The following is a 12,751-nucleotide window of genomic DNA, read 5'->3' as shown; positions in this document are numbered from 1 at the left end:
GGAACCTCCACATGCTGCGAGTGTGGCGCTAAAAAGACAAGAGACAAAAAAATAAATAAGTAAAAACTTCTGGTTTGTGAAAGACAGTGTCACGAGACACTGAGAGGTCAAGCCACAGACTGATAGAAGTACACAAAACAATCTTAAAACTCCACATTAAGAAAGTGAACAAGCTGATTAAAAAATAAGCAAAAAACTTGAATTGATACCTCACCGAAGATGGCATACAGATGTAAAGTAAGCATATGAAAAGATGTTCAACATCATCTGTTACTAGAGAATTGGAAATTAAAACATTGATTTGGCACTGTATCTACTAGAATGGCTAAGATCCCAAACCCTGACGCCACCAACTGCTGATGAGGGTGTGGAGCAACAGGACACTCACTCACTGCTGGTGGGAGTGCGAAGTGGTCCAGCCACTGTGGAGGAAGACAGTTTGTCAGTGTCCTAATAAATTAAACTATTTATTATACTCTTAGCATACAGTTCAGTAGTTTAGACTGAACTGCAGTGGTAGTTACTTACTGACACACAGAAACCTACACAAGGATGTTTATAGCAGCTTTAGTCGTAATTGTCAAAATGGAGAAATAACCAAGATGTCCCTCAACATAAATGGATAAATAAATGGATGGGATTCTAGACGATGGGACATTATTCAGCAATAAAGAGAAATGAGTTACCAAGCCTTGAAAGGGCATGGAGGAACCTTAAGTCCACATTATAAGTGAAAGAAGCTAATTTGAAAAGGCTGTGTCCTATATGATCCCAGCTGTATGACATTCTAGAAAAGGTAAAACAATGGAGAAGAGGGCTAATGGTTGCTAGGGATTGGAGGGAGAGGGAGAGGCGAGTAGGTGAAGCACAGATTTTTAGGACAGAGCAACTCTTCTGTATAATGTTTTAATGGTGGATACACATCTTCATGCGTGTGTGAAATACACCACTGGCAGTCAGCTCTGGGCTTCGGGTGAGAGTGGTGTGTCAGTGCAGGTTCCTTGACTGTAGGAAATGTGCCCCCTGGTTTGGGATGTTGACCATCACGGAGGTTGTGGCCACATGAGAGGCTTTGTGTTTTCTGCTGCATTTTGTCATGAACCTAAAGCAGCCCTTAAAAATAAAGTTTATTAATATTAATACTTAAAAAATTTATTCCAAGATGGATTAAGAAGTCAGTATTTCTAAAAAAATTATGGAAAAGAGGAAAAATAAGCTGAATATTTTTCTGGCCTTAGTATGGAAAGACTTGTAATCATAAAGACAACGTAAGGGAATATATAGCTAGATTTCAGTATAATTTCTCTTTGTTTTCTAAATGACAAAAGTATTTTATGACTAACTTGAATATATAAAGAAATTAATATGTAAATGGGAAAATAGTATGAATAGACTATCAGTAAAAAATAACTTCAAATTGCTAATAAAGTTTGGGAAAATTTTAACCTAAACTAAATTACAAAGAAATGCAGATTATACAATGGGATTACTTTTTAAATTTTATGCAACATTTAATGTAAATACTCCAGAATTTGTATATATTTGTTAGATGACATAGTAATAAAACAAAAATTTGAATCCCCCAACCAAAAGTAAAAATCAGAACGTATTTGATGCTGTGTATTCTCCCAGTGTGTTCCTTCTCAGCGCATTCTCTTTCCCCTGCCCTCAACTATCCCCTTGCTCACACATCATGTTTACCTTCTCCTTGCAATAAAACGTTTTCAGAGTTCCCTGGTGGCCTAGTGGTTAAGGATTCAGTGTTGTCAGTGCTGTGGCTCAAGTTCAGTCCCTGCCCTGGGAACCTCTGCCTGCAGGAGCAGCTTAATAAAAAAAAAAGTTTTCCCACATATGTATTTGTCACCAGTAATACTTTGGTTAATTTTACTTATTTTTAAGTTTTTCCTGACTTTCTTTCTCTTTTATTCTTTTATTTTATTTTTTTCTTTTTTGTGGCATTTGTATGATAGAAAGCAAGTTACTTATATAAATGGGATTGCATTGAATTGGATTTGTAGGGGTAGAGAATAACGGGATTGCCTGGGGCCTTGCCAGAGTTACTTGGACCAACTTTATGCCTATTTGAATAACTAGTGTCAAAACCCAGAAAATTGTATATTGATGAAGATGTGGAGAAATTGGAACCCTTGTGTGTCATTGGTGGGAACATACAATAATGCAGCTGCTGTGGAAAACAGTGTGATAGTTCCTCAAAAAATTAAAAGTAGAATTACCACATAATGCAGCAGTTCCTCTTCTGGGTATACGCCCAAAAGAATTGAAAGCAGAGTCTCAAAACATTTGTATACACATGTTTGTAGCAGAGTTACAAGAGCTAAAGCGGGTCCATCCGCAGATGAATGGATAAGCAAAATGGGGTGTATGCATTCAATAGAATATTATTGTTATTTATTTTATGGCTGCACCCATGGCATATGGAAGTTTCCAGGCCAGTGATTGAATCCGAGCCACAGCTGAGACCTATGCTGTGCAATGCCAGATGCTTTAACCAAGTGTATGGAGCTGGGGAATCAAACCTGTGCTTCCACAGTGACACAAACCCCTGCAGTCGGATTCTTTTTTCTTTTTTCTTTTTTTGTCTTTTTGCCTTTTCTTGGGCCACTCCTGCGGCATATGGAGGTTCCCAGGCTAGGGGTCGAATCGGAGCTGTAGCTGCCAGCCTGCGCCAGAGCCACGGCAACGCAGGATCCGAGCCACATCTGCGACCTACACCACAGCTCATGGCAATGCTGGATCGTCAATCCACTGAGCAAGGGCAGGGACCGAACCCACAACCTCATGGTTCCTAGTCGGATTTGTTAGCCACTGCGCCACGACGGGAACGCCTGCAGTCGGATTCTTAACCCATCGGGCCACAGTGGGAACTGCAGTGGAATATTATTCAACCTTAAAAAGGAAGAGGAGTGTGCAGTATGCTGCTGTGTGGGTGGATTTCATGGACACTGCGCTCGGAGATGGACGGACACTGTGCGGTTCCTCCTCTTTGAGGCACTTAGGGTCAGCACAGTCCTAAACCCAAAGCAGAGTCGTGGCTGCCAGGGGCTGGGGCTGAGGACGGGGCTGTAGTGTTTGCCTGGTGAAGCCTAAAGTCATTCATTTCAGGCATGCCTGTTGTATGACATGCCTGTTGTATGTTGTATGAATTTCATTTCAAAAAGGTGAAATGAATTGTGAGATGGATAGTCATGATGGTTGTGCAGCAGTATGAACGTATTAAGACCCCTAAACTGTATGCTTGAACGTGGTTAAGATGGTACATTTTAAGGGCATTGTATCACAATGAAGGAAAATGGAGATTTTACTGGGAAGTTTTGGTTTTATACGTTTGTTTTTTAAACTATAGGACTCTGGAGAATCACTGCTCTAAGGAGCTTCTCTTCCTGAAGGGAGTCTGTCGTAGTCCTCAGATATGTTGGAGCTAAAAAACAATTGAGGACTGAATTCTACATATTTGCTAGTTTTCTTGTCTTTCTTTTTGATGTCTTAATTTTTAATACAACTTAAAGGCTTACTCTGGGACTTTGTTGTTTATCGAACATAACTGGAAAGTTGAATTTTATGGTTCCACATCAAAAGTTTATCGTGTTTATAACCAGGTTGGGCACCTTGGGCAACAGATGAAAAATAAACTAGACACACCTTTTCTTACTTGAATTAATAAATTCTTTCTAGGGATTTTAAGTTATCTGTACAAGGCAATAAATACATTTATAAGAGATGGATAAATAAATTACAATTAGAATTCATAAGAGAATTGCGCTTGCTTCTGGGGGAAGGGTTGGTTGGGAACATTTGCCTGATAGTAATTTCTAGAAAGAACAGAATTTTTTTAGTAATTAGTAAAGGTTCAGGGAGAGCATTCTAGGCAGAGAGAACTGCTTAAGCAAAGAGAGTTATAGACATACTTAGGAGTTTTGAGTAGTTCAGTTTAGTAGTAATACAATATACATTCAGGGTAGAATAGACTGAAAAGTTTGGTTTGGTCAGATAAATGAAGTCCTTAAATGATAAGCTTAGCTTCTGTCAGTACGCAGAATCTAAGAATCTAATTTTTAAGATTATCTTTTTATTGATAAACACCTAAATTATTCTTCTTATATCTAGCCACATTATTAATCATATTTACTAGATAATGGAAAGATTTTTGTCTGCTTACCGTATTATTATTTTCCCAGAGCATAGAAGGATGCCTGTCATACAACAGGCATGCCTGAAATGAATGACTTTAGGCTTCATAAGAAAGGAGAACTTCAGTGATTGTACTTTAAAGAGATCTTGTTTTAATAGGTCAGATTGTTTGGGGTATTTTGATAACATGCCTCAAGCCTCACTGTATCTACCTGGCTTCAGTTTGCATCTTTGCCGTGCTTTCCTTGGGTTAATAACTGTGAGCATCTGCCTCGTGGTCTGCTTTTGGTAAAGGACGAATCTGTCTGTGTGACTTGGTTGGGTGGATCTCAAAAACTTTGGCTTTACCTTTACCTCTGCTTTCCTGCAGTGTAGCATTGCTTAATTCTTTACTCTTGATGTTAACAGTTTCTAGGAATTAAGTGATGTCTGCTCCCAATTTCTACTGTATTCTTCTGGTTGTTATGTTAATGGTTATATTTGCTATTAATTTTAGTATTTTTAAAAGCTTTGCTGTTACGTATTTTCTGTAGTTCTGGATAAATTGCTCTTTAATGTTACCTATATGTATTTTGAAAACATCTTATAAGTTGAATTGTTTGTCAGCTATACCTCCTTGTATTCCGTAGTGTTTGTCCCAGGGATTATAATATGCATCCTCAATTTACTCTACTTCATGTTGAATTAATATAATACATACCACTTCACATAAAATGTAAGAATTTACAATGACATAATTATTTACTGTTCTTTCCCTCCTCGGGGAAAGTGTTATTGTCTGTTTTTACTTCTACATATGTTATAAACCTAATGATACCTAAGAATTATTTTTATCTTTGCTTTAAACAGTTATCTTTTCAAGAAATTAAGAGGTTTTATTTGATATTTTCCCACATATTTTCCATTCTTCACTGTTACCCAAGAGAGAAGTGGTCTCTCTTGTCTGAATTCTCACAGCATAGATTTGGACCATGTATGTCTGTGTGACATAATTATGAGGAGCAGTTCCGTGTATGTTATTTTCTTTCAAGGAACCAGAGTTTATACATTTTAAAATACTTCATTGTGTTTAGAACATTGCCTTACACAAAATAGGCAACTATATTTTTTAAGCGTGTGAGAATGGCTGAAATTTTGTGCAACCTCACAGGTTTTATTGTTACAGTTCACTATTAGATATCACTTTCTAACATTTTATATTCTTACCAGTAAATTCCTTACCATAATGCTTTTAAGATTTGGAAAGTTGATACTTTCACACAGTGCACTTAAACTGAGAAGTTTCTATACATTTTAAATTGGTTACTTTCTAAAACAGACACAATCATAAATTATTTAGAAAAGGTTTTAGTTTCATATTGAAGTTTATACTGAACCAACTAATTTTCCTTAAATTTTCTTTAAAACTTGAATGCTGGTGTTAGATTTTGATTCTGAATTGATTTTATAATTCCGAAAAACACCTTCTTGTTCTAGGACCCTGACTGATCCTAGACTCCCAGAAGTGAGTCTATAGTTTAGCTTTGATGGCAGCTGCTAGCTTTATTTGGGTTTATTGGAGAAAAAAGGAGAACTGATGTAGCTATGAAAAGAAATGTAGAGGTGGAGAAAAAGATTTGTAAGGTTCTATTGGCCGGTCATGGAACACAGTGAGGTGCCAAGAATGTGTTTCTCTCACTTATTCTCTTCCCTTAAGAAATAAGAAAGGCCAGGTCAGGGTGATTTCAGCCCCCCAAAGTTCTGATGTTTGCCTTTTGCCTAAGGGCTCCAACATCATAACCTGTATAGTTTAGGGTCAGGTTCTCAGTGAACTAATAGGCCTCTGTGTGTCCAGTGGAGAGTCTAGGCGTGCAGCCTCTTTCTGCAATATCATCACTCATCAGACATTCAGGCTGCAAACCCATTTTCCCCAAGTCTTGCCAGAACACAGCTGGTGGCCATTTTCCACCATTTATTCAGAATATTGAGATTTGGGAGTTCCCGTTGTGGCTCAGAGGGTTAAGAACCCAACATAGTGTCTGTAAGGATGCAGTTTTGATCCTGGCCTTGCTCATTGGATTAAGATCTCATGTTGCCACAAGCTGCAGCGTAGGTGGCAGATGCTGCTCAGATCCAGCATTGCTGTGGCTGTAGGGTAAACCGGCAGCTGTAGCTCCAATTCGACCCCTAGCTGGGGCACCTCCATGTGCCGTAGGTGTGACCCTAAAAAGAAAAAGGAAAGAATATAGACATTTGAATAAATTAGAAATGATGTTTCCTAGTAACACAGTGAATGACCAACAGCTAATCGAGGCATCTGGACATCTCTAACAATGTGGGTCCACTCTAGTATAGCAGCCCCAGCCTTTCACACCTCAGCTAGTCTCTATTTTCTGTTTATGGTTTTTTGCTTTTTAAAGGAATTTTTTCATTATCAGTATGTCTGTATTACATTGAAACATGTAAACCACGAATATAATAAAGAATACATTCTAGATGTCTGTCTCTTTGGCATGTTGTTGTAAGGTAGCCACTGTTTTTCTTGGGAAGACCCATTTAACTGTTTGGTCTCACAGTGTCATTCTTTGTGAAGTAATGCAGTGAATATTTTTATAGAGTCATTGGTAATATGAATGCTAGAAAATAAAAACTTGGCCATATTATATATACTGAGGCTCTGATAGTGTTACTTAAATTGACGATAATTCACTTTGTAATCCTTGCCTTTCCCTTATGTTTTTGTATATTGCTACAGCTAAAGGAGTAAGCAGGTCATGGCACGCTTAACAAAAAGACGGCAGGCGGATACAAAAGCTATCCAGCATCTTTGGGCAGCCATTGAGATTATAAGAAATCAGAAGCAAATTGCCAACATTGACCGTATTACAAAGTAAGTAATTTTAAACAAAAAAATCTCTGTGAAATTTTATATGAGGCTTTGGAGGAAGGTCCCAAAATTATTTATTTATCAATTATGCTAATCAGTTTTTGGTACAAAGTAGCAGTCACTTTTTGCCTTGCCGGAGTAGAAGGTTGTTAGGAAAACATACTGACACATACATGAGCAACTTGTATTGAGAGGTTGTATAAATGAATATTAGATGCACTGTTTTTAATAGTATACTAATAGATTTTTAGTTACCAGAATTTTGTACCTCTTGAAAACAAGTTTTTATTTGTCTTTTATTAAAAAAGGCTTTCAATTAATCACTTTTATGTAAACGATCTAAAAGTCTGCTGTTGATCATTCATTTTAATATACAGTAGATAAAGTAAATACCTACCATGCAACACGGTAGGTCTAGTAACTAATATCTTACTAGTTTGTAGTGCACTAACACATAATTTTTAACAGTTCTATACTTCAGAAGTTATATTAAATAAACCTTCAGGCAGAAAGTTTTGTTTTGTTTTTCTGTTTTCCAATGCTATTTATCTTGAAAGTCTAAGATTCAGAATAGAAAAAAATCAGATGACTCTATGAATACTCTGTTTACATGTTATATACTAATTACAAGGGAGTCTTCAAATAGAACTTGATTTTGTTTTGTTTCTCTGGTATTTTTAAAGGAATAAAGCTAAATTAATCTTTTTACAATGTTTGAATGATAGGTTTGGTAATTTAGGTAGAATTTCTTTATACCTGTTCCTCCAGTGCATTCTTTAGATGTGCCCATAAAACGGAAAACAGATGATTTACGAAAGCACATTAAGTGCTTATTTTTGTCCTTATTAATAAGTAACAAATTTAAGTACCATCTGTTTCTGTCCCTTGGTCGTATTCTGGCAAAGAAGCTTATAAAGTTTACTTAAGAGGGAAAAGACAGGAGCAAGAGACATAATGCTATATATTGCTCTAACCCTGTATTTACCTTTGAATGGCTTAGAGTTGTGCGTGTGCAACTCCTAGCCCCTAAAGGCAAGTGGAAGGGGAGCGAATAGGTAATAGCTATGTGGGAAATAGGAATAAATGACTTTATGTGTGTTGTAAAAACCTCAAAATGGTTGGTTTCTTTTTTCTTTCTTTTTTTTTTTTTTTTTTTTTTTTTTTTTGTCTTTTTAGGGCCACACCCTCGGCACATGGGAATTCCTGGGCTAGAGGTCAGATCGGAGCTGCAGCTGCTGGCCTGTGCCACAACCACAGCAACACCAGATCTGAGCCTTGTCTGCCACCTACACCACAGCTCACGGCAACGTTGGATCCTTAACCCACTGATTGAGGCCAGGGATCGAACCCGTGTCCTCATGGATGCTAGTCAGGTTTGTTAACCACTCAGCCACAACGGGAACTCCTGGTTGGGATTTTTTTTTTTTTTTTAAAAGAAAAAGCATAGTTGAAGTATATAAAAAATTACTTATAGAAGAATACAGAAATATTATATTGTTCTTTGGATTTAATTTTTTAAAGTTGTTTAATTTTATCCGAACTATTTCAACTTCTCAGGGTATTACTTCGTATCAGTCCATGGCATCTTTTTCTAAAAGCTCTAGAGACATTCTCTGGGGAGCTCTAGTGATCTCTCAGGTGGCAATGTACAGAGTTTGGCTGACAAGATTACTGTCTTTGGATGACTGTCATGTGTGTGCACATGTGTACACTTGTTAAATTGTGAGGCTGCAGAGGCTGTTGACAGCCTTTCACACCTCTTCCTTTTGGACACAGAGGATTGTTTTTTGGTTTTGGGGGGTTTATTTATTTATTTATTTATTTTTGCTTTTTAGGGCCATACCTGTGGCATATGAAAGTTCCCAGGCTAGGGGTCAAATTGGACCCACAACTGCCGGCCTACACCACAGCCACAGCAACGCAGGATCCGAGCCGCATCTGTGACCTACACCACAGCTCGTGGCAACACTGGATGCTTAACCCACTGAGCAAGGCCAGGGATCGAACCTGCATCCTCATGGACACTAGTCAGATTTGTTTCCATTTGCGCCACGATGGGAAGTCCATGATGATTTGTTGATAAGCCTTCTCTTTTCCTTTCCTCATCAGTACAACCTAAGGTTACCAAGGCTTATTTCCCTTCATGTTCATCACAGAACTTAAGATAAATATGAGTAAATTTGTTTACCTGCCAAATAGCCATTGTTTTATCAGTCTTACACAGAGACGAAAAATAATAAGAAAATCAGAGAGTGTTGGAGTGGTTCCTGCTGTTCCTTCTATCTCTTCTCATCTGAGAGTAGGCCATCCTCCTTTTTATTTTTATTTTTTTTGTCTTTTTTCCTTTTCTAGGCCCGCACCCACGGCATATGGAGGTTCCCAGGCTAGGGGTTCAATCAGAGCTGTAGCCACTGGCCTACACCACAGCCACAGCAACGCCAGATCTGAGCCAAGTCTGTGACCTACACCACAGCTCACGGCAACGCCAGATCCTTAACCCACTGAGTGAGGCCAGGGATCGAACCCGAAACCTCATGGTTCCTAGTTGGATTCGCTAACCACTGTGCCACGACAGGAACTCCCCTCCTTTTTATTATGGGGGTGCATTCATAGCATCTTATATGTCTTTCCTAACACTAGTCATAGGTGTACTTACTTCCATGCCAGTCCCTCAGCCACAGAAAGGAGCTGTCTAGATAATTGCCTAGCCTGGTGCCTTGGCTTCTGAGCAGTGTTAATTTCCTTGCTCATAACCCTTGCCAAGTAAGTTAGGAAGAAGCATTGGACCAAGACAGGAAGTCAGGTCTTTTGCTTTAAAGCCTAATAATCTTATTCTGTATTCTAAGTAGGTAAATGCTTTTCAAGTCTTAAATTAATTTAAAATCAAGGTGCTCTGGTTAGTTATAGCCAAGTCTGAACATAGAGGTACCTTTCAGACTTTCCAAATATCTGAAATTACTGAAGCCTTTAGTAGAGTTATTGTAAAGAATATATATTAGTCATTAAGTTTCACTCTCTATTTGACTGGTGAGTGACTCCATTATAAAAACAAAAGCTGTACAACTTTCATACATTTAAAAGTTTTGGCCTTTAAGGTCATGGTGGTTTATATTTTGGAGCTTGATACATCCTAAACACTGTAGTTTACTTCTGTATAATGATTTAGCTCTGCTTGTTTTTATTTGAAATGTCTCTTAAGTCATTTTTAACAGAGGTTTCTCCTACATCATTTTTGTTGTTTTCCTTTGCAATTTATTTATTGAAGGAACTGGTTCATTTTCTCCCTCTTTTCCCGTAGTCTGCCCTTGCTAATTGCATCCCTGTGGTACCCTTTAACCTGCTGAATGGTACCCATTCCTCTGCATCTCATGGAAATTAATAATTGATCTTAGAGGCTTCTTCATAGGTGGGTGATGTGTTCTGCCCTCAGCAGCCGTCATGTCTGCTGCTTTTCACCTGGCAAGATGAATGCTAAGCCTGGTGCACAGAGGCTAGATCCAGTACTTCATTAGGGATTGCAAAATAGTGATAAACTAATTTCACCATTTCTTTTTTAGCTAGACTGCTACTTCTAGAAGGACATAAACTTCCCATCACTTACATATGTGGTATGGTTCATATTGGAAAGGTGGAATAACTGATTCTTTTATTTACCAATTTTCATAATGGCATCCTCTCATGGTAACCCGTTAGTGTGTGTGTGGGGGGGGGAGGGTGTTTGTGTTTGTTTGTCATTTGGAATAGATGTGTTTGAATACATTTGATGTATTTCAGACCATTCCTTACATAATCCCTATTGATGCTTAAGTTTTCCCTTCTTTGACCAGTTAGGGCCTCTTCATGTTGGTTCCTGAAGTTGCTCTCTGCTTTCCATTATGACAGGATTTTTTTAGGCTCATTTAGGATACATCCTGCCCCAGGCTTGGAATCACTGATTTATCCAAAGGACTGTGGTTTCTCCCAGTTAGGAACTGCTTCAAGAGCATTTTTAGACCCTTAGTGTGCTGATTGCTGCCAGATCGGTCTCTTTTTAGGCCTTTTGGTTAACAGGAAATACATACAATCGTAAAAGAAAGACCGCGTCATGAATTCATACTGATATTTTCCCCTTGAATTTATGGCTACTGGTTTTTACTGAACTATCTAAAATCTATATCTCCTTTCTTATACAGTAAGAGTCATGGTTTTTAAGGACATCATGAATGATAACATTTTATTTTATTTTATTTGAGATGAATATTATGTATTTATGCGTATCCACAACAATTAGGGAATTTTTCGTTAATGTTACAAAAGCAGATTATGGAACTAGATATATAGAATGATCCCATTTAAAGAAATTTGATTATAATTAATGACAACATTTTAGAATATCATGCAACACTGTATACCAAGCCATCTGAGAATAACAGCACCAACACTGTAATAATTTGTTTCATAGAAACCATATAAATTGTTTCATCTGCTTTTAAGCAGTTGTACTGATTCTAAACTGTCAGAATATAGCTATTACATATTACACTTTCTTTCTTACAACTGCCATTTATTCCTACTTCACCAAATAAATGTTTATTTTTCTGCTTACCTATGCCTAAAGTTCATTTTCTAGTAGATTCTTTTTAAAAACTTTTTCTCCCCTGCACCCCTCCAATTTTATTGAGATACAGTTGACATACAACACTGTATATAATAAATTCATAATAAACACAGTAAATTTAGTTAACATTCATCATCTCACATAGTTAGGACATTTTTTTTTGGTGAAGAAAACTTTTAAGACTTACTCTCTCAACAATTTTATGTTGTTAGCGGTAGTCACCGTACCATACTTTACATCCCTGGAACTTACTGACTTACTGGAAGTTTGTGCCTTTGGGCCGCCTTCACTCATTTTGCCCACCCCCAGCCCTGCCTCTGCCAACTGCCAGTGTGTTCTCTGCATCTGTGAGCTTAGGTTTTGGTTTTGTTGTTGTTTTTAGAGAATCTACATACACGTGAGATTGTATAGATTATACAGTATTGGTCTTTGACTTAATTCACTTAGCATAATGGCCCCTAGGTCTGGCCACATTGTCACAAAATGATAGGCTCTCCATTTTGATGGCTGAAGGGTATCCCGTTGAAAAGGTATACACCAGATTTTCTTTATCCACTGGTTTACTGATAGACACTTAGGTTGTTTCCTTGTCTTGACTTGTAAATAATGCTGCTGTGAACAGGGGGGAGGGGTGCAGATATCTTTTTAAGACAGTGATTTCATTTTCTTTGGATAAACACTGAGTAGAATTGGTGGATTGTATGGTAATTCTGTTTTTAGTTTTTTTTGAGGAAGCCAAGCCTCGTACTCTTTACCATAGTGGCAGAACCATCTGGGAGACTTCCTGGGAATAAATTTCCGAATTCCTGCATATTAGTAACAATTGGTCTGCAGTCTTTTTACTTGAAAGTCAGTTTGGTGGGATATAAAATCCTTAGCTTTTACTTTCTTTGTTTGAGGTTCTTATATGTGTTGTATATTCTGGCTTAAGGCATTGCTGACAAAAATCTGATGACAACTGATTTTCTGTTGTGACTTTGTCTTTTGCCTAGAATCACAAATTTTTTTTCTTTAAAGTCTTAGTAATTTGACTGTATGTCTCAATGTTGATCATTCTAGGTTTTTCTTTTTTGTCTTTTGTCTTTTTAAGACTGCACCCACAGCACATGGAGGTTCCCAGGCTAGGGGTTTAATTGGAG

At 37.7% G+C, this 12,751-nt stretch overlaps 1 protein-coding gene across 14 annotated transcripts in view; it reads left to right on the top strand.

Annotated features, from left to right (window-relative positions):
• ZMYND11 (zinc finger MYND-type containing 11) overlaps positions 1-12,751 on the top strand; it is a 136,185-nt gene that overhangs the window by 53,571 nt on the left and 69,863 nt on the right. For all 14 annotated transcript variants that reach the window (XM_005668264.3, XM_005668258.3, XM_003130850.5 and 11 more), the window contains exon 2: positions 6,884-7,018. In XM_005668264.3, the coding sequence (XP_005668321.1) occupies positions 6,903-7,018 (116 nt within the window). In that variant the 5' untranslated portion in view covers positions 6,884-6,902. The remainder of the gene's footprint in view (positions 1-6,883; positions 7,019-12,751) is intronic.

Source organism: Sus scrofa, chromosome 10 (genome assembly GCF_000003025.6).
Source record: "Sus scrofa isolate TJ Tabasco breed Duroc chromosome 10, Sscrofa11.1, whole genome shotgun sequence".
NCBI lineage: Eukaryota > Metazoa > Chordata > Mammalia > Artiodactyla > Suidae > Sus > Sus scrofa.
The sequence above is the reverse complement of the archived record's forward strand: the minus strand, read 5'-3'. Positions and strand labels throughout refer to the sequence as shown.